The sequence below is a fragment of the Mustela putorius genome, unplaced genomic scaffold, assembly GCF_011764305.1.
Source record: "Mustela putorius furo isolate JIRA1106 unplaced genomic scaffold, ASM1176430v1.1 tig00003875_pilon_pilon_pilon, whole genome shotgun sequence".
Classification (NCBI taxonomy): domain Eukaryota; kingdom Metazoa; phylum Chordata; class Mammalia; order Carnivora; family Mustelidae; genus Mustela; species Mustela putorius.
Window position 1 is genome coordinate 10,518,007 of NW_025422026.1, and position 22,639 is coordinate 10,540,645.

Here is a 22,639-nt window from a genome sequence, read left to right on the forward strand (position 1 = left end):
TCTCTTTGTTTAAGGGATCTGGAATTCCACCAGAGTTTGCACTGGTTTTGACATCATCATTACCTTGAGAGTTGTGCCAAAGGTACCCATTACCTTTACACAGAGGAAGAGGGCTCTGGACGAGAAAAAGGGAGAACTTCTGCTTAAAGAGATAGGAGAAAGTAAGAGAACACAAAGGGACACATATCTGACTTCTTATTCAAAATAACCTCAGCTGGATGGAGTTTGAATTTGACAGTGGCCTGGGTTTCATTTTATGTCTTTGAGTTGGGGCAGAGCGCATGAGAAATGTCAGTTTGCTGGAGGCTGCCCATTAAACAAGGCAATTTAGGTCCAGAAATGATGGAGTGGGTATAAATTTTTTTAATACGAATAAAATTTTAAAAGTTATAATCCTAATGCACATTTATTTTTTTAAGTGGTAATTTAGAAATGTAGATGAACATAAAACCTGCCCGGCTCTATGCCAGGCACTGGACATTGCGTAACTCTTTCAATACTCATAGCGACATGCTGGGATGGGTCCTATTTTTATTCCCATTTTAAAGATAGGTAAATTTGGGGAACCTGGGGGGCTCGGTCATTAAGGGTCTGCCTTTGGCTCAGGTCATGATCCCAGGGTTCTGGAATCGAACCCCGCATCAGGCTCTCTGCTCAGCTGGAAGCCTGCTTCTCCCTCTCCCACTCCCCCTGCCTGTGTTCCCTCTATTGTTGCTCTCTCTCTATCAAATAAATACATAAAATCTTAAAAAAATAAATAAAGATAGGTAAATTGGCACTTAGAAAGGCTGAGTAAGTTATTCATGGTCATAAACTTGTAGATGGTCAGTTCAAATTCAGGTGATTCCAATTTAGGTAGCCTGATTGAAGAACACATGGTCCTAAACACGCTGTGGGTTTTTGTTTTGTTTTGTTTTGTTTTAAGATTTTATTTATTTATTTGACAGAGAGAGGTCACAAGTAGGCAGAGAGGCAGGCAGAGAGACAGGGGGAAGCAGGCTCTCTGCAGAGCAAAGAGCCTGCCCGATGCGGGGCTTGATCCCAGCACCCTGAGACCATGACCTGAGCCAAAGGCAGAGGCTTCAACCCACTGAGCCACCCAGGCGCCCCTAAACATGCTGCGTTTGTATATAATAAAAATCTGACCATACCACACATGCAATCTGGAATCCTCCTTTTTTCCCCTCTTATGAGTTTATTAAGGGCTTTTCCCCCTTCTTATAATATTTTGTATTGAAAAAAATATGGGTTAATACTTGGGGTGCCTGGCTGGCTCTATTGGTGGAGCATGTGACTCTTGATCTCCGAGTTCTGAGTTCAAGCCCCACGTTGGGCACGGAGACTACTTAAAAAATAAAAATAAAAGTGGGTGAATACTGTCTTTTCTTGAAAATGTAATGTAATTTGGCCAGCCTTTATTCATGGATGTACACTTTCTTCCCAATTTTTCAGTATCAGAAATAATTATTCAACAAACATTAAACAACAAACACTAAAGCATTGTACTTGTATTTTTGCTTGTGTCTGATTATCTTCTTCAGACAGATTCATTGGGAGAATTATCAAGCCAATGGAAGTAAACAATTTGACTCCGTTGATAGACATCACCAAATCACTTTCTGCAGAGTGGCACAAATCCACACCTCTCCCAGGCCCTCATTAATGAGCCTTTCTAGCAAATTCCCCCCAGCGCCAAAAATTTTCTTTAAAAAATGTTTTGCCATTTTGTTGGAGGGTGAATAAAATGTGTCTTGTATTTGTTTTAATTAGTATTTGTTTGATTAGTCGTGAGTGTGTCTCTTGTTGCATGTTCATTGGATTTGGTATTTCTTTAAATTTTCCACGTGGACCCTCTGCCCACATTTCTTTCTGAGTGTCAGAGTTTTACTTAATGCTCTGTAAGGGCACTTTATGTTTTGATGATATTACCCTTCAGCTCTACTGCTAAACGGCTTCTCCCAATTTGTGAGTTTATTGTCGCGAGCAGTGTTTCTTGATGTAGGGGAGTTCTAATTGTGTAGTGGGAAAAAGTCTGTCTGGCTTTTCCTTTATAATTACTCCTGTTGCTCTTACGGGTAGGATGCTTTTCCCTCTCCAGAGATCTGATAATTATTCCCTTATATTGTTGTCTATGTGTGCTTTTCATCCATTTGTTTTTATTGTTGTTTTTGCTTTGGGCTATTGCACTGGCAAGGCTATAACTTGAGTTAATCAATTTTCTCAACCATTTGATGAATAACCTGTTCCTTTCTCATTTTTTGTTGTTCTTGCTTTATTAAGCTGGGCTATATACTAGAGTCTATTTCAGGACTGATTGCTCGATTCTATCAATTGGTCTGTCAGTTCTTGAGCGCGTACCATACTGCTCTGTTGGATGTTGCTTGTGATATATTTTAATACCTGGTAGGACATGCCCCCTTAATATAACTGGCCCAGTTTTCCTATTTCAATATGGTCTTCATTTTTTTTTTTTTTACTTATTATTCGTCTGTATGAACTATAGAACCACGACTTCATATAATCCAGATAATACTGGCTTACCTTTTTGTTTGCACATTATCATTGAAATATATAACATGTTATTGCAAAATTATGATATTATTAGTTGGTCTTTTGTTAGGCTATCTTTGTTGGTTTTGTATTAGTGTTAGGCTAACTTTGCATAGTGACTATATTTCCAGCTTTTGTTTTTATAGCTGGAAAAACCGTATTACATGGAGTTATCTGTCTTTGTGAAAGTTATCACTGGTGAAATTTTAATGCAACGGGATATCTTTAGAGGTAATTATCCTAGGGTCAAATCAAGTTTGCCACTGAAATATCTATTTAATTCAGTCTTTCAAATTTACTGACACATCGTTTTTGAATAATACTTTTTGATTTGTTAAAATTTTCCTCTGACCTTATTTTTACACTTTTTTACTTTTAAATTTTGTTTTCTCCTTCCACTTCTCATATATTCTTGAATTGTGTTAAAAAACCAGTTCTTGAATTTGTGCATCAACTTTATTGTTTCTATTGTTAATATTTCATTCATTTTTTCTATGCTTACCTTTAGAAAATCTTTTCTTCTATTTTCCTTGTTCTAAATACATGTTAATTATGTATAGTACAAATGGTTTGAGATGTATCTTTTTTGTCTACTTGTTTTTTCAAGTCTAGTAATTCTATAAAGGGTCTGCATAAAATCATCATGTTTCTGTCCATTTCTTCTTGTACATCTTTGCTTTATGTATTTGAGGTACAAAATACATATGCCTTTTATATATTTATTGAAAACTGCATATTTTTATGCACACTCTGACTCATGTGTTCAGTCTTTATGAATTTAATATTAATATCTTCATTTTTTTCTTGTTTGTATTTTTCTGGTAAATATTTATTTTTAATGCTTTAGTCTATTTGTATCATTTTGTTTTGGATACATTTCTAGTGAGTAGGTAGGTGATGGTTGGATTTTCTTAGCCCAATACTGATTTTTTTTTTCTTTTCAGCGTAACAGTATTCATTGTTTTTGCACTACACCCAGTGCTCCATGCAATATGTGCCCTCCTTAATACCCACCACCTGGCTCCCCCAACCTCTCACCCCCTGCCCCTTCAAAACCCTCAGGTTGCCTTTCAGAGTCCACAGTCTCTCATGATTCACCTCCCCTTCCAATTTCCCTCAACTCCCTTCTCCTCTCCATCTCCCCTTGTCCTCCATGCTATTTGCTATGCTCCACAAATAAGTGAAACCATATGATAATTGACTCTCTCTGCTTGACTTATTTCACTCAGCATAATCTCTTCCAGTCCCGTCCATGTTGCTACAAAAGTTGGGTATTCGTCCTTTCTGATGGAGGCATCATACTCCATAGTGTATATGGACCACATCTTCCTTATCCATTCATCCGTTGAAGGACATCTTGGTTCTTTCCACAGTTTGGTGACTGTGGCCATTGCTGCTATAAACATTGGGGTGCAGATGGCCCTTCTTTTCACTACATCTGCATCTTCGGGGTAAATACCCAGGAGTGCAATGGCAGGGTCATATGGAAGCTCTATTTTTAATTTCTTGAGGAATCTCCACACTGTTCTCCAAAGTGGCTGCACCAACTTGCATTCCCACCAACAGTGTAAGAGGGTTCCCCTTTCTCCACATCCTCTCCTACACATGTTGTTTCCTGTCTTGCTAATTTTGGCCATTCTAACTGGTGTAAGGTGGTATCTCAATGTGGTTTTAATTTGAATCTCCCTAATGGCTAGTGATGATGAACATTTTTTCATGTGTCTGATAACCATTTGTATGTCTTCATTGGAGAAGTGTCTGTTCATATCTTCTGCCCATTTTTTGACATGATTGTCTGTTTTGTGTGTGTTGAGTTTGAGGAGTTCTTTATAGATCCTGGATATCAACCTTTTGTCCGTACTGTCATTTGCAAATATCTTCTCCCATTCCATGGGTTGCCTCTTTGTTTTGTTGACTGTTTCCTTTGCTGTGCAGAAGGTTTTGATCTTGATGAAGTCCCCAAAGTTCATCTTCTCTTTTGTTTCCTTTGTCTTTGGAGACATATCTTGAAAGAAGTTGCTGTGGCTGATATCAAAGAGGTTACTGCCTATGTTCTCCTCTAGCATAAAATCTATCTATGAAAGACCCACAGCAAATATCATCCTCAACAGGAAAAAGCTCACAGCCTTCCCACTGAGAACACGACAAGGATGCCCATTCTCATCACTCTTGTTCAACATAGTATTAGTAGTCCCAGCAACAGCAATCAGACAACAAAGAGAAATAAAAGTATCCAAATTGGCAATGAAGAAGTCAAACTCTCTTCGCAGATGACATAAACCCAAGAGACTCCACCCCCAAACTACTAGAACTCATACAGCAATTCAGCAACGTGGCAGGATACAAAGTCAATGTACAGAAATCAGTGGCTTTCTTATACAGTAACAATGAAAATACAGAAAGGGAAATTAGGGAAATCAATTCCATTTACTATAGCACCAAGAACCATAAGATACCTGGGAATAAACTTAACCAAAGAGGTAAAGGAACTGTACTCGAGGAACTACAGAACACTCATGAAAGAAATTGAAGAAGACACAAAAAGATGGAAGACCATTCCATGCTCTTGGATTGGAAGAATAAACATGGTTAGAATGTCTATGCTGCCTAGAGCAATCTATACTTTTAATGCCATTCTGATCAAAATTCCACAAAGCAAATAATCCTAAAATTTGTATGGAATCAGAAGAGACCCCAAATCACTAAGGAAATGTTGAAAAACAAAAATAAAACTGGGGGCATCATGTTACCTGATTTCAAGCTTTACTACAAAGCTGTGATCACCAAGACAGCATGGTACTGGCATAAAAACGGACACATAGACCAGTGGAACAGAGTAGAGAGCCCAGATATGGACCCTCAATTCTATGGTCAAATAATCTTCGACAAAACAGGAAAAAATATACAGTGGGAAAGAAGACAGTCTCTTCAATAAATGGTGCTGGGAAAACTGGACAGCTATATGTAGAAGAATGAAACTCAACCATTCTCTTACACCGTACACAAAGATAAACTCAAAATGGAAAAAGACCTCAACGTGAGACAGGACTCCATCAGAATCCTAGAGGAGAACATGGGCAGTAACCTCTTCTGGTATTTACTGAAACTGAAAAACTGGGTATTTACCCCAAAGATGCAGATGTAGTGAAAAGAAGGGCCATCTGCACCCCAATGTTTATAGCAGCAATGGCCACAGTCACCAAACTGTGGAAAGAACCAAGATGTCCTTCAACGGATGAATGGATAAGGAAGATGTGGTCCATATATACAATAGAGTAATATGCCTCCATCAGAAAGGATGAATACCCAACTTTTGTAGCAACATGGACGGGACTGGAAGAGATTATGCTGAGTGAAATAAGTCAAGCAGAGAGAGTCAATTATCATATGGTTTCACTTATTTGTGGAGCATAGCAAATAGCATGGAGGACAAGGGGAGATGGAGAGGAGAAGGGAGTTGAGGGAAATTGGAAGGGGAGGTGAATCATGAGAGACTGTGGACTCTGAAAGGCAACCTGAGGGTTTTGAAGGGGCAGGGGGGGTGGGAGGTTGGGGAAACCAGGTGGTGGGTATTGGAGAGGGCCTATGGAGCACATGGAGCACTGGGTGTGGTGCAAAAACAATGAATACCGTTAATGCTGAAAAGAAATTAAAAAAAGAGAGAGAGAGAGAGAAATCAGAGCCAGGAGAGTCTCCTGGGCAAGAGCCCCACACAATTTCAGTCTGTTACTGTAAATGATACTGAAAGAAGAGTGATTGGCAACAACAATTTACTTATTGACATTGTACTAGGTTCTTCTGATAAAGATTCCCTTGAATCCCTGCGGCCCCCATGTCATTACATTTTTACAGACAGGAAAAGAGCCTCTGAATTTTCCAGACCAAAGTGAGTAAGTGCCAAAACTACTTTCAAAAACCAAATTTCCCTAACACTAAAGCCCATGATTTTGATTACTGTGTTATACTGTTTTCTTCCCAACTTTATCATTGTTCTTGGTTGTCATTTCCCCAATATTTACAAGCATATATTCTCTTGAATTATTCTAATTAGGTTTTTCAAAACCACACTCAAATGCATAGATTCTCTAACTATCAAGTCCATGAGTACTATGATAACTTTTGATGAGGAATGGAGTGACCTTGCTTCCCCACATATTCTTTTCCCCCATCTTTGCCAAAAATATAATTTGGAATTATGGATCTATTTTTTAGTAGTCTTACTTTTAGTTATTCTATTGTACTGCTTTTTTATTTACAACTTTTTTTTTTTTTTTTTTTTTTTTTTTACTTAATTCGGAATGTTTAGCTGGGACTGTCACAATGTTTTTGAACCCTCTTCTGCTATTCTGGAGTTTTTGTCTTTAATTATTATGTTGTTCCCAATTTACGTATCTCTACGTAAATTTTCAAGAAAAGTGCAGGGGTGGTATCTTTTTTGAGCTCTTGATTAGAATATCTAAGAATGCCTTTTTTGTTTTCTTTGCAAATTAGCAACGTTTCAGCTTGAGTCATAAGCATTTTCTCTCAGCACCGTTTAGTTTAGACTTTGTTCCGTTATCATCTGGCATCCAGTCTTGTGATACACAGTGGATTTAGCCTGTTTTCATTTGATGGTAAGTTTTAATGTTTTGTCTGGATGCTGGCAGAATTTAAAAAAAAAAAAGTCCTTTATATTTAAGCAAATTTTCTAGTTTGTAAGTAACTGTGAATCTTTCTTCATTAATTTTGTCTGGAAATGGTGCACTATTTTCAACTGTGCATTCATGGTTTTTGTTGTTGTTGTTGTTTTCAGCTTAAAAACTTTTCTTCCATTCTTGGTCTTTAATATTGCAGCAACCCTGTTTGTTCTGGTTATATCTTTTGGTGGGGAGCTGTTTCTTATCCATGTAGTAAGTCTTTATTTGTGATCTACCAAATCACCCATCTTATTTTTTTTTCTTTTTAAGATTCTATTTATTTATTTGACAGAGAGAGAGAGACAGAGAGGGAATATAAGAAGGGGGAGGGGGAGAGAGAGAAGCAGACTCCCCACTGAGCAGGGAGCCGGATGTGGGGCTCTATTCCAGGACCCTGAGATCATGACCTGAGCCGAAGGCAGACGCTTAACAATGGAGCTCCCCAGACACCCCCCCAAATCATCCATCTTTTCTCTTCTCATTTTTGTCTTTGTTTCTCTTCTCCGCATTGATAGAAAACTTACCTAGCTTGCTCTCTATATCATTTATTTGGTTTTCTGCAATTTTGATTCTGATCTTTACTGCCTCCAAATCAGATTTCAATTGCACTATTTTATTCGTGGTTTACCTGAGGCCTATTCTTATTTGCCAGCTTCCTCTTCGAATTGCGTTAGAATCTCAAGCATCATCTTTTTCATCTAACACTTTATTATTTCAGAAAGTACATCTGTTTAGTATTTATTAAGAACACAAAACAGCAGGATTAAATCTTTTGTCTTATCTAGTCAAGGTTCCTTTTTTTTTTTTCTTTTTTATACAAGCACATTTTCTCTTTGCCTCACTGGTCTAGGGAGTCCCTTGATTCATGTTACAAAATATTTTTCATGGACTCAATGTATCTTTATCCACCTCCCAACACAGGCACACTCATTCCTTCTTAAACAAAGAGATACCTAGCGAAGTTGGTCGTATTCTGGATCTGCTAGAATCTTCCTTTTAAATAGTAAGCAGGAGAGCAAGTTATGGTGTGTACCCTCCACCATGACTTCCAGTGCCGAGCTAGCAATGGGTACTGCTAGGTGGTGGCAGAAATTTCTCTTGCTTCCTGATTTCTTTGTAAATGGGAGGTGAATTAATTAGCCAATAATTTGAAACATTTCATAGTCTTTTTGTGGCCTGAAGCAGTGCGTGAGGGGCTTTGATTCTAAGACTACAGTGCTCTCAGTTTACATGGCAGATTGTATTTTCCAAAGATGGTCACAGCTATATATATACCATCTCATAGATTGTTTTTTGTTTTTTGCTTGTTTGTTTGTTTGTTTTTGAGATTTATTTACTTACTTATTTGAGAGAGGGGGAAGAGAGAGAGACTACAAATGGGGAAGAGCAGAGGGAGAGGGACAATCAGACTCTGTGAACGTGGAGCCCAATGCGGGGCTTGATCTCATGACCCTGAGATCATGACCTGAGCTGAAATCAACAGTCAGATGCTTAACAGACTGAGCCACTCAGGCGCTCTCTGTCCCCTAGGTTCTTGTAACAATGTGGCACTGACCCACCTTCATCAAAAGGTGAGTTCTGTGATCTCTCCCCTTGAGTCTAGTTGGAGCTTTGTAGCTGTCTCCATCAACAAAATGCAGCAGAAATGACGCTGCATGACCCAAGAGTAGGTCATAAAAGTCCCATGGCTTTTTTTCTGAGGCATGGACGCTAGGATTCCTGAGTGGACATGTATGAAGTCTGGCTTCCTCAAGGTTGCCATTTTGGAGAGATCGTGAAGAAAGACAACAGAGATGCCAGGAAGGCACGGCTCTTCTAGCCTCTAGCTGTTTGAGCCTTGCTGGTCCAGGATGCAGGCATGGGACAGTGAGGGAGACCTCCATGATTCCAGCCCTGAGCCTTCCAGGAGGGTCCAGGTCTCCCTACCAAGCCCTGCCCAGATTGTAGATTCTTGAGCAAAATGAACAAATGGACGTTGTTGTTTAAATCGCTGAGTTTTGGGATGTCTTGTTACACAGCATTAGATCATCGAAAACATGGGCTTCCCGTCCCCACCCCCCGTCTATATCAGTATATTACCCATTCTCTGTATGACTATATTACTTTATATCCCAGGACATACTTACTCCAAAACCACCCACCCCTTTCACCGAGGTCCATTGTGCTTTTCTGGAATTTACAATCACATAGACTTAGCGAGATGCCAGCCTTGAGCTGAGTGTCCTTGGGCAGACAAGAGGTGACTGTCAGGCTTTCTGATTGGGGAATTACCCCAGGTCCCTCATGCAGAGCCTTCCTGTCCTTTCTCCCTGTGGGGGAAGGAGGGACTCTTCCTTGGTAATCCCACTCATCCTGTGTTAAGGGGCATTTCCCTGAGAAACTGGGTGGTCCATATTTAGGATCTGGGGTTTCAGCCCAATTAAGTCCTGGTGGCCTTTTTGGGTTTTCATGGACATTTTAAGGGGGGCTGGCAGAGGGAATTTCAGGCAGCCCTCACGATCTTGAAGTCCAGCATCCTACCTTTCATTCTGAGATTGAGAGATGTTGTGAGAACAATAGTCAGACGCAAAATGGACTCCTCTCTGGGTCCCCTGGCCTTGTCGGGTCCCCCGCGTTCTGTGGGACCCCATGGTGCGAGGGTTCCAGGAGAATGAAAATAATCTGCATCTTTTTCAGAGCCAACTGTTTCTCTTCAAACTCCCTTCTAAAGCCCCAAACACAAGGAAAGGGGGAATACACAGAAATCTACAATGCTGCTGGAAGTCGCCTAGCTTTGGGCTCCTTTTGATAGCCTCCTAAGCTGGTTCCATTCTACTCAAATCATCCTGTGCATATGAATCGCCTGGGGATCTTGTTAAAATTTAAATTCTGATTCAGAACATTGGGGCTGAGGTCTGAGAGGCTGCATTTCTAGCAAGCTCCCAGATGACCCCAGTGCTGCTGGTCCACGGACCACACATTGAGTGGTGAGGCTCTGGAGAGTTTCCGTTGCTCTCACTTCCTAAAGGCAGCCAAGAGAGACTCTCACTTCCTGCCTTGCTAGATGTGGTTTTACAGCTCTCATGACTATCATGTCCTCTTTGCCTCCCAGTGCTTATGGGCTCCTCCTGCCATTTAGTCCTGTTCCACAGCTGGGGCGGGTAGCTGAGGTGGGGAAGGATCACTTCTTGTATCCTCACTGATTTGTTTTCTGCCCAGTAGTTACTAAACACTCTGGGCCTGACTCCTCCAGGGCCAGAAACAGAGATGAAGACACTGATCAGAAGCTTCTCAGGAGAAGAGCAGTGAGTGCCCTCCACAACAGGATGAACACCAGGGCAGAGGAGGACATAGATGGTAAGGGGATGTAGGTGGTAGGGAAGCAGTGGGGGAGGGGAAAACATCCAGTGAGAATGTCACCTCCTCCCCTACCAGGAGGAGGTGACATTCTCACTGGATCTTAAGGTACTAGTAGGTGTGAGCCAGCCGAAGAAAGGGGAGGAGGGAACAGCATTCCAGGCAGAGGAAATAGTAGGTGCAAACATTTGAAGGAGAAAGCATGGTGAGCTCAAGACACTGCAATTAACTATGACCAGAGCATGGTGTGTGTGTGTGTGTGTGTGTGTGTGTGTGTGTGTGTGAGAGAGAGAGAGAGAGAGAGAGAGAGAGAGAGAGAGAGAGAGAGAGAAGGGCTGGGGAGAGGGGTACGGTAGTATATTAGCGTGCTTGGGCTACCCTAACAAAAGATCACAGACTATGTGGCTTAAACAACAGACATTTGTTTTCTCTCAGTTCTGGCGGTTAGAACTCTGAGGTCAAGGTGTCAGTCAGCATGTTTGGTGCCTCCTAAGGCTTCTCCCCTTGACTTGCAAACCCTCTCTTCTCCCTGGGTCCTCACATGGTTGCCTTTCTGCCTGAACTTTCTGTGTCCTCATCTTCTCTTTCTGTAAGGACATCAGTCTTCTTCGATGAAGTTCCCCCTAAGATCTCCGTTGACCGTACTCTCTTCTTCAAAGGCCCTACCTCCGAATACAGTCACATTTTGAGGGACTGGGGGCTTAGAGCTTCACCATATGAATTTGGGGGGCTGCAATTGAGCCCGGAATAGGCAGTCAGAGGTAGGATGGCCTTCTTCTTCGTTTTGTTGCTCTCTTTACCCTTCCATAGGGGGGAAGCTGGACAGGGTTTGGAGGACAGAAGCTGGGCGTGGGGGAGGACCCTCATCTGAGTAGGGGTTTCCACTCCCTCACCTGTGGAGGTTGTCTCTATGACTCATACTCTTGGTTTAGGTTTTAGAGGCATCCCACACCTTGGGGTTTTCTTTCCTGGTCTTCTCATATGTCCTTTGTTCCAACAGCCGGAGGGTTCCTGGGCTGCTGTGTGCCACGACCACCTGGTGTACCCAACACTGGAGCCAACGGCCCCTAGGGGGACAGACAACTGTGACCACTTTCTGCTGGTCTGGGGACCCATGAGACTCTTGGCATGCTATCAGCCTTGAAAACCTACACGTCTTTGCCAGAGAGGCTGTTGGGCCTTCTGAACATTTGCAGGGCTGCTTTATTTCCTTGGTTCACATTTACTATCAGTAGCCATCCTTAAAACACAAGGGTGTGTGTGCATTTTTGAGACTGGGAGCAAAACTGGGACACTTGTCCTTGAGAGAGAAAAGGCATTGTGTCAGTGAGAGGCACTCCAGGATACGTCCTGATATAAGAAGGAGCCACGGGGATGGAGAAGCTGGTCCCTGGGGAGTATACCTGGAAGGAAGTCTTCTATAAACCTTGACACCCTCTGGTCATTTTCCTGTCCTAATCCTAAGTATTAAGCCTCTTGGCAGGAGGCCTGTTAGATGCTGAGCAGGACAAGGGCTCCTTTATTTTTAAAGGAAAACACTCTGCTCTTCAGAAGCTAACAGTCTATTTGGGTAAACATTCTATGCACCCACATAGCAATTGAAGACAACCAAGAATGAGCTCCCCAAATACACTAATATTGGTAAATGTTTATCATTTGTATTGCTTCTTTCATCTCAAGGCTCATTTTACATAAATAAAACACATTTCTAAATCCCGAGTTTTCTCCTATCTGTTCTCCAATTTCCCTGAACGTTCTTTTTTTTTTTTTTTCTCTCCCTTTCCGTTTCCCTTGGATTTCGGAGGCACATTCTTAAAATTACATCTACACTGATGTTTATTCTTTTCACTTCTTTGCTGAGCTTTAGGATATATTCAAATTAAGAGATATAATTTAAAATGTAGAACTGTGAATACAGTCAGTAGCAAACACCCGCTATGGGCTCTGAGTAGAAAGGCATATGCATCAGGCTAATTGTAAAGTGGGGGTGGGGAGAGAAAAACTCTGAGGGAGAAAAAATAAGCTTCAACTCAGCCCAAATATTAGTTTCAAGTCAAAGAAGTTGGCCTAGCCCCAATTCTATCCTTGGTTGGACACAATACATGATTGCTGTATTTTCAGAAAAAGAAAAAAAAAAATCCATCCATAGGGTGAGAATCTAAGCATCTATTTTCCATCCCAGTGACAATCAGAAATCATTCTTTGCATTTATTTTTCAACTTTGTATTTGCCTGTGAACAAAATTGAAGCTGGCAAAGGATGGTTCATGTGAATTACTTGAACAACAGTTTCTCATTGTGTTGAATTACATTGAGGCTGCTTGCTGTGAAATCTTGCCACAGCTCAGGAACAGTGAAAGATATTGTCACTTCTCTTTCCCGTGGCCATGAAGTTAACCCACTTCTCTCCCACATATATGAACCGATGGTCCTTTCCAAAGTGGGGGAGAAAAGCTTCCCAAATCCTAATCACCAAGCATTTATGTACAGCTTATTAATGTTTTCGGAATAAAAAAGCCGGTCTGTCTTCCCCCGTCACCCGATCTTTGTGCTTCCCTACATCGCATTTCCAGATTACATGGCTTCTCAGTGTTTGGAATACCTCTAGTTGCCAAGAAAGAGAGGAGTCATGGAGCCCCAGCTCTAGCTAGCAGTATTTTCATCTAATTTAGGAAAGTCCAATTTAGAACCTAGCCCAAAAAAGTAGCAGAGAGGCAAAAATAATGACAAGGGTCCTCCAGGCGTTTGGGTTGCCTAGGGATCCTAAATTTATCACCCACCACTAGGGGGGTAGAGGACGAGAAAGGGTCCAGGCTGGAAGTGGTGGCTGTGGCATTTCTCCAAGGCAACATTTAAGGTTGCCCAGTTGAGGCGTGGGTTGGGATCTGAGCTCTGTTTGCCTTGTTTGCCACAGGAGGGTCAATGGTTCATTTCAGAGGCTGGTTGGAGGGGAAGCCACAGACCATGGCGGGGCTAAATCCCCTCTTGATCTCCCTCCTCCTCCTGGGCTTTCCTCCCAACTTGAGGTGGGAAAATGCAGTTTTCTATTCCTGCCACTTGGTAGCTGTAAGCTCCTAAAAGCTACTTGCAGCTTTTACTCATGAAAATGGGTCTAATCGGAACAGTTCTCCCTGCTGTGAGATTTGAATGTTACACAGGGCATTAACATACCTAACCAGCAGTCACGTTGCCATGCAGAGACGAGGGTGGCCAGTCTTTTGTGCTGCTTTCTTTGCGTAGGGGAGATGCCAAGTAGAAGAACCTGAGCTCGTGAACCCACCTCATCAACCCTGGAGCCCTCATCTACAGGTAAATAAAGGACAAGCGAGGAGGGAAGGAAATTGAAGGTATTAAATTCTTCTTTCTGATGGTTGTGAGGCTGACACCTGATTTCCTTCAGGCTGACTTTGATTACTCTTCAAGTCTTCAGGCACAGGATTATTTTCATGCCTGCTTACCGTTAATTACATGGAGAAGCTACAACCCTAATCCAGAATCCTCTTTCTGGCAGCAGAAGTGTTTGAATACTCCAACGACAGTTAAGTTTTGACCTAAAATAAATGACCCAAACTGAAAAAAGCCTGTGTCCTTCTTGGACTACACACAGGGTAATGTGGTATAGAGTGAAGAGAGCTAGACTTGGATTCAAGTACTTTCCCTTTTGAGCTGTGTGACCCTGGGCTAGTCATTATATATCTCTGAGTCTCCATTTATAAAGTAGAAACCGTATACTGAGTTCTGCTGTCCTCAAGAGACAGGGACTGGTTTCAGAGGCTGGCCCTGCCATTGAGTGGATATGTGACATTGGCAAGGCTACTTAACCTTCCCAGGACTCTGTTTTCTTATCTTTAAAATGGGCTAATAATAGTATTTAGCTTAGAGGATGGTTGGGAGGCATAAAGGGTAGAAGCAGGTAAAGTATTTAGAATTGGACCTGACCAGAGGAAGCACAGGAGAAACATTACCTCTTGTTGTTACAAAGTATGTAAACAACACTTACAGACCATGATGCACTCAGCATGCTATTTCAACAGCTTCGGGGACAAGTAAACATCTCTGCTTTGCAGAGGCAGGAAGGGAACTAGCTCATCGAGGGTCTTCTCATGGAAAAGAATGGAGGTACTCCCCTGAAGCCTGCTGGAGAGGGCCCAGCAGGTGGGCCAGAGGCAGGACTCAGTAGAAATGTCAGCTGTGCCTGACGGTAGGGTGCAGGGCATAGGGGAGGAGCTGCAATAAGGGAACAGACTCTCTGGGAATGCCGCAGCCCCTGGTGACATGAATGGGGGGAGGGGGAATGAATAGTAAAAGATCTCTGCTGGGGGGAGCCAATTCAGACAGCAGACAGCCAAGACCAGGAGAGGGGAAGCATCTGAAAGGGACACCAAGTCTAGGTGAGATCATGTCTGGAACGACAGGATGAAGCAGTTTATATTTAAATGGTATGGCAAGACAACGCCCCCACATTACACCATCCATTCTCATTCAAGTTCTTCAGGAGGAAATAAACATTATGGAAGTGTTAATTGCTATTCAGTTTCAAATTTTAGCTCGCATTTGTACACAGGAGCCTAGGAGAATGGCACATTTTCTCTGACACATTATTAAGTAAAGGCTTTAGAAAGAATTGGTTGAACCCCCCCAGTGGCCCAGGCAGAAGTTGCTGAGCCTTCCCGGTACTGAACCAGTCCTCCCCAGTGTTTCTGAGCTCCCCAAAGCTGTGGGACGACTAGCGGATCCTACTGGCTTTGACTTGTGGCCCAAACTCCTGGTAATGATTATAAATAAAGAGCGGCTGCCACGGGGCGCGGGCTTTCAGGCCAAGGACAGGGAAGTGGCCCGGGCCACAAAATTAGGGGAGGGGAATGGGGATCAAAGCAGGCCTGTGGCGAATCGTTTCCCGCGGGCTGTCGCCTCGGCTGCATCATCATTCCTGAGGACAGGCTCCGGGCAGATGGAGGGCTGGACGAAGCCCTCTGCTGGGGTCACTGAGACCGTGCAGCCACCCAGACAGCGTGGCTGGGGGTGGCTGATAATCTGTGCGGTTCCCGACGGGTTAATCGAACTTCCCCCTTGGGGGTGCTTCAGTTGCTTTCTCTCCTTGCGGTCAGGAGCCCTTTACGTACGCCCAGGGGCCCCGGGGAGCAGGAGCAGGGGCCAGCCGGCTGCGGAAGCCTCAAGCAGCTCTGACCTCTGGCACCTCCCCAAGCCCCGGGGCGCAACATCTGTCCCCAGAAATAGCCGGGCGGAGGGGAAGAGAGCGCGCCCACCCCTTCCTGGGTACTCGGTCTTCTCTCTCTTCCTAGAAACCGGCTCTCCCCTCCTCGCGTCTAGCGCCCGGGATCCCGAGCTCTCCGTCCCCGTCCCGCCGGGGCGCCCCCGCACCCCACCGCCGCGCCCCCAGTTGTACGCGCAGCACCGCCCAGCGCCCGCGGCAGCGCGCCCCGAGCCCCGCAGCGCCATCTAGGGGCCGGGCACCGCCTTCCTCCCTCAGGGGCACCCCCCCCTTCCTTCCGCGCGCGCCCCGAGCTGCTCCCCCTCGCGCCTCCCCGAGGGCGCACCGGCGGCGGGGGGCGGCCCGGCCTCGGGGCAGACGCACAGGAGGCGAGCGCCGGCGGGCGAGGGGAAGCGGGCGATGGCAGCGGCGGGCGTCCGCGGGCGACGAGGCGGCGGCGGCGGCGGCGGGCGGCGCGAGGAGCCCCTGTGATTGGCACAGCCCGAGCCGGAGGAGGAGGCGCGGGGAGGGCGGAGGAGGAGGAGGTGGAGGAAGGGGGCGAGCGCGCGCGGCGGCGGCGGCGGTGGTGGCGGCGGCTGCGAGGAGCTGTGCCTTTCACCTCTTCAGCCCCGGCAGGACAGGGGCGGCCGCCGCGGGCCCGGGGCGGGGACAGCACGCAGGCTCGTCGCGCACACCGCCGCCCGGCAGCGGCCCGGATACCCGGGGCGAGCGGGAAAGCGGCGGCGGCCGCGGCGGCGGGGGAAGGATGCAGGGGAAGAAGCCGGGCGGCTCGTCGGGCGGCGGCCGGAGCGGCGAGCTGCAGGGGGACGAGGCGCAGAGGAACAAGAAGAAGAAAAAGAAGGTGTCCTGCTTCTCCAACATCAAGATCTTCCTGGTGTCTGAGTGCGCCCTGATGCTGGCGCAGGGCACGGTGGGCGCCTACCTGGTGAGTCCCCTTGCCAACTCCGCCGCGGGGGCCCCCTCCGCAGCCCGGCGCCGGGGCTGCCGGCAGGCACGGGGAAGGGGCCGCCCGGGCCCGGGGGCAGGCGGGCATGACCTCGGCCCGGCGCGGAGGTTGGCGAGTGGTGCAGAGGCGGCCGCCGGGGGAGCTGCCGGCCCGGGGCTGCCGAGAGAGCGGGGAGCGGGCGGGACCGCGGATGCCGGCAGCTGCTCGCGCGGCCGGCGGGGGCCGGGGGTGCCCGGGGAGGAGAGGCGGCGGGCAGGTGGGCGTGAAACCGTTCCCTTCCCCGCCGGGGAGGCGCAGCCAGAGGGTGACTTCAGGATCCCCCTCGGAGAGGCAGGCAGCGCGGTTTTCAGGTGACCTGCACATGGCAAGAAAAGCCAGTTAGCATCCTGCGTCCTCTATCTCCATTCCATTCGCCTCGAGAACAAATCCATTATGCATCATTTTCTCCGGGCGCTTTCTCCATGCGCCAATTACGGGGGGGATTTAACAGCTTAGAGTAAAATGCGCCCGAATGTGGCCCTGATCCGAGCCAGGACTGCAGGGGGGGAATATTCCCTCTCCCTATCCCCATAGCCATCTTTCGGCGTCTGGGATAAAGTTACAGTACCTGGAGAGCAGCTGCGAGTTTGTATAGTTCTGCTACCCATGCTCAGACCTCGATTCCCCACCGTGGTCTCTCGCCCACAAGGTGTTTGCAGTATTTTGCTCTATGTACATCCTTCCAAAAGGGGATATTAGTGCCCAGACGGCCCAGGGGTGCCTAACATATCAGAGGAAACAGCTTGTAATGACTCAGCACTGTCAAATACCTACTTTGTCCTGCCCCGCGCAGGTGGTCCCAACTTGAGTTAGACTCTGAGTGCACGTCCAGACCCAAGTACAGCCCTGCCTACACGGGAGAATATTTTTGTTTTCGGAGTGTACAGTGTTAAATCATTACTTGGTGATTGACCTGCGACTGAAATCAAATGTCTGAGACTTTGAGTGTGGGTGGACAAGTTTGATGGAGATAGAATTGGACAAGATTTTGGCTGTTGGATAAGGGCATCTACAGACAGAATCGTGCTCTTTCTGATGTACCAGTAATCCCTCCTTCCTGGCCTTGGGGTCTAGTTAATGAGATCCAGACTGCTGGGGCAGGGCATCATTCATAAATGGACTCCAAAGACTCGGGGGCTTGCAGTCCAGAGGAACTGGTGTGGTCTCTTGCCCAGGTGTGGTCTCTAGTGTGGGGTGAAGTCAGTTTTGAGGTTATGAGAACGGGTTGTTCAAGCTCAGCTGTCTGTGGTGTGCATCTCTGTTCTATAAAATGCACTTTTTCTGTAGTTACAGTTCAGGCAGTATTTGTGGCCCGTGGAGTTTTGAGGTAGGGATAACTGTCTTGGGGGGCGGGGGGTCCGTTTATCAGAGCTTTCATGGAGGGAATTTGATTGTTAAGATCTTAAAATAGGTATATGTATTACCAAGATGCAAATGCACAGTAAGAAAATATTTATAGGTCTGTACTGGGGGCATATGCAAAGTATGTACTACCTGACCTGGTCTGGGTTTGGGGAGGTATTTAGTATATCCACAGCTGTCTTCAGTTTCACAGTTTGGTGGCCCTAGACCACCAAGCAGAGTGCAGTATTCATGTGTGGCGAACAGCAACAGAACTTTTCACACCGTGAATTATAAAGGAAGGCATGGGCTTAGTTTTAGCTTGCAGTGATCTAAGGGTCTTAGAACGGAATGAGCCAGATGAGTAGCCTAAGCTCCTTTAGAAAGTTGAGAAGCAGAGGGCTGATGGCGAGGCAGATATATAGAGGCAGGGCTGGCACCAGGAGATAGAACGTTGACTCGAATCCCAGAATAGGCCAGTGGCAGGCAGCTGAGGAAGTCAGTCCACCTTGGAGGGGGGGTGGTGGGGGGGGTGCTGCTTACCATTTCAGCCTGGGTTGAGAGAAAGCTTAGTTCAGAGAGCTAGGGTAACAGGAGTCAACAGGTGACCGGCAGAAAGGAGCTGGAGGCCCAGCAGAGGACAGGCCTAGGAAATTAAATTCATTTTGGTTACTAGGAGTGGAGTAATAAGGTGCTCGGGGCTCAGCCTTGCCCAGCTGCCCTGGACTGTCCATTGCCATCTGAACCTCATGAAAATAGATAGTTTGCTTGCCAGGCTTGACCGAATCCGCTTGCTATGGGTTTTACTCTTCTGGGCCGCTGGGGAGTTGGCTGTTCATCTGTTATTTTGGAGGTGGAATAAAAAGTTTGTTATTCCTTCAGCTGTGTGAGACTTCTTTATGGATAACTGGGGAATGAAGCATTGTAGGATGTTTGCAGGAGAAGCAGATTTCTCCCTGTTTAATTCATCATGGCTTTCTTGAGAAACCCGAGCGGCTGTACCCAGGGTCGGTGTGCAGGGTGTGTGTTGTATGTGATCTTGGCATTGGCAATCAGCCCGTCCCTCTGATGTAGCATTTTCAGATACCCGAGGAAGGGCACACTTTGGGACATGGCCAGCAATGCTTCCTTCGGGGGTGGGGGGCAGGGGACGTGATCAAAAGTTCTGTGGCAGCGATGGTATTTCCTATTTGATCCCAATAGTGCACGTTTTCATTTTGTCTTTTTTAAAAAAACATTTGGAGGCTTCATTTCATTTCTCTGTTTACTTTCTGGAAAGGCAGATTGCCCGTGTCTTCAGTGACACTGGTGTAGGCTTCCCAACTGCAGAACTGAAGGAGGAAGTTGCCTGTGATTTGAGAAGCAACTTTGAAAAGCAGGACTCTGCGTGTGTTAGTGTGTGAGTGTGTGCGCGAATGCACGCACCGTCCCTCAAGAACCTGCCTAAGGAGGAAACTCAAGGGAGACTTGTGGATGAGACAAACACTAATTGTTAAGCTGGGCAGGGGACCAGCAGCTTTTTGCCTGGGTGTGTGTATGTGGGAGGGGGGTCTCTCAGGAGAGTGCAGAAGGCTGTTGCCCCCCACCCCCCATCGTAGAGATAAGGTAATCATGCAACCCCAGGCCAGCTGTGGATTCTGAAATCTGTTACACTTGCAAGTGTTTCAACCTGAAATTATGCTTCAGATCAGCCAACAGTCACAGGGATGTTCTTTCATCGTTCCCGAAACAGCCTGATGGGCCACAAAATAATTTCTGTAGCAGAAGAGAGACCTGTCCGGTTTGATCGGCGTGGCGTGCTGGGTCAAGAATGTGATTTTCCTTTACTTGGGCCTCGGCTTCGGGTGGCTCCAATCTGAACTGACCTACTTGCAAGGATGTGACATCTGCTGAGGTCTCGGGCCCTTTCGAGAAGGCGTAGGCACGTGGGAACCACTTGGAGAGAAAGTCAGAGGGTGCGCGCTGCCTGGTGGCGCGTGGAGACCCCCTGAGATGTTTGCAGCCATTTGTGGACGGTCGCCCTGCGGGCAGAGGTTCGCGTCCATTCTCAGACTGCCGAGGACTGGAGTGGATAAGGCTGCGTGCAGGAAATGAAAGCCTCTGACCCCTCTGGGTGGTTGTGATTGAGGCTCTCCTACAAAGGCATTTGAGTTTCTTCAGGTTGAAAACTTCAGGTTGCAGGAGGAGTCTCCAGGGTGGGGTGTGCTGGTGGGGCCTCTGACTCTTGGGGGGACTGGGGAGTCGAGAGGGCTGGGGGGGCGGTGGGCATTTGCTGATTGAGAATTTTGCACACCCTGAGACTGAGGTTGTGGGGAGGAGGTAACAAGCCAGAGATGTGAGTGCATGTCACAAAGCTCCTTCTCACTGCCTGATAGTCCCTTTTTAAAAATTTTCGGCCGGAGCGCATTGCATAGCTTGAGTGACTGGTAAGGTGAGACTGTTGGATTTCATATTCTTTCTTCTTCTTCATCTTTTTTCAATCTCTCAGGAAGCATCATTTTGAAGAGGGGTATTTGCATCTCTTCCCCAGAAGCAGACAGCTGAGTGACATTTTTAAAGTCCTTGTCAAATTAGTATGATGACTAAGGCCACTGTATTTTACTTAATCAAATTATTTTACACACTTATGGTTGCTCAAAGTGACGAATTTTCTGCCATTTGCATAATTACTGGATAGCCCCAGGTAGTGAGAAATACAATTACCATGATTTTTTTTTTCCTTGCTGTTTGGTTGCAAATGTTTAGCTAATAATTATTTAGGGGAAAAAACGATTTCTTAAAATTCCTTTCAGCCAGCTTTGTGTACATAGCTTAGTTTCTGGAGGGGTTTTTCTCTTGTGCGGTTAACAACCCGGGAAGTGCATCAGTTGTGAAGCGAGCGCGATCTCTTTTCCTGAATTTTGTAACTCTCCCGCATTTCCATTTTAGATTCCTTACAGAGAGGATGACCCAGAGGCCTCTCCACGGAGAGACTGCCTTACTAATCAGATGCCCAGCATGTAAACGCATCTCCTTGCCTGCTGTTGGAATGGTATAGCTCTGTGTTAGACTGGATAAGTTTCCACTGGTGCCGGGGCAGTTCAAGCAAGCGGGTCTCAGAATTTACCTTGCTCCTCTGAAAGTGAGCTTTGAAGTTCTGCCTTGTTCAGGGAGGGGCTCATTTAGCAGAGTTAAGTATATGGTAGTGAAGAAACAATGAGGAAACAGCCACATCGGATGAAGGTGAAGGCCTTGAATAAAGAAAAACAAATCTGTGAATTTTACTGGTTAATGGCTGACACTGGTGCTCCTTTCAAGGTTGGTGGCAGGCCTCCTGCAGAGGCTGGGGAGTAGAAGGCATCCTGCTAAACTGACCGGCCGACCGTGTTTCTTGGGTGAAGGAGGGCTCCTTGAGGTGCCAGGCAGAGGGGGATGGGTCCGTCTTTCAAGTGACTGGGCAAGCACATGCGCAGAAGGTGCCCCCCCCCTCCCGCTGGGGTGGAGAATAAAACTCTACCAGCAGCATTTCTACTTCCAAATTGGGGAATAAATTTAAGTTGCACTGATGGAACTGCAGTACATCATTTAATAAATAACCACATTCCTCCGAAGTAGCGTCAAAGTAGTTATGGCTTCTACTTAACTTATATTTTGTATGTGTTCTCCATTACACTATATGTATTAATGTGTGCATTCTGTGTTTCTAGACATACATGTTCTTGGACAGGATTATGTACGCCAAATATTGAATGCTGTCCTTTTGGGAAGATGTTAAAGGACGTTTCAGTGGTAATTTTCATTGTATGGCATAAACACGGATTTAACTGAAGACCAATCACCAATGTTCTGTTCCCCTTCAGAAATGTTTTTGGCAGTCTGTAGGCACAAAGATAGCATCTTGTCACTTAGCTTTGCTTTCTGTTTCTATACGTGCATCTACAAAATAGATAATAAACCGGAAAAAAGGAGTGGGATCACTGACGTTGGTTCACAGGAGAAGTGTGAATTGGTATGGGTTGAGAAACTTGTATTTTATGTAACTTAAGTGTTTCTGTGTTCATGTAACAGGCAGGATTGCTGGATGGTTAAAGCTCCCAGTTAAAGGGTGAAAATTCCGAGACGGAGACTGACAGCACCTGTGGCAGCCGTGGCTCAGTGGGGGTGAGCTTCAGAAGACCTGGGGTTCATTCCCGTGTTCTCCCCTTCTCAGCTCTGTGTTCTTAGGCTGATGACTTAGCCTCTCTGTGTGTTGGGTTTTTATTTTAAAGCCGGGATCATGATCATACATACCCTCATAACGCTGCTATGAGAACTCACGGAGTCGGTACTTGTAAAGCACTTTGAACACTAACTGGCTCACAGTGCTTGATGTATACTAGCTATTCATAATGACCTGGTTCTGTGTATTTACTGCAGACCTTCAGTTTGTAGCCCCAACAAATGAGAAATAAAGTTATTTCAATCAAGCATTGATTTGGGTGTAGTGAATTGTACAAGTAGTTTACTATGCTGCATGAACATTTTGTCTGGGAGGTAAAAG

The 22,639-nt window shown here is 45.8% G+C and overlaps 1 protein-coding gene and 1 long non-coding RNA gene across 3 annotated transcripts in view; both read left to right on the forward strand.

The window, feature by feature from the left end:
* The first annotated feature begins 16,173 nt into the window (after positions 1 to 16,173).
* Positions 16,174 to 22,639, forward strand: part of SLCO3A1 (solute carrier organic anion transporter family member 3A1) — a 298,647-nt gene continuing 292,181 nt past the window's right edge. The window contains exon 1 of one of the 2 annotated variants that reach the window (XM_045067342.1): positions 16,174 to 16,719. In XM_045067342.1, coding sequence (XP_044923277.1) covers positions 16,540 to 16,719 — 180 coding nt within the window. In that variant the 5' untranslated portion in view covers positions 16,174 to 16,539. The remainder of the gene's footprint in view (positions 16,720 to 22,639) is intronic. The other variant, XM_004774150.3, reaches the window with a different exon arrangement.
* On the forward strand, positions 16,727 to 22,566 carry LOC123388130. Its single transcript, XR_006602695.1, has 2 exons — positions 16,727 to 21,888; positions 22,168 to 22,566. It is a non-coding gene; the product is annotated as an uncharacterized LOC123388130 (long non-coding RNA).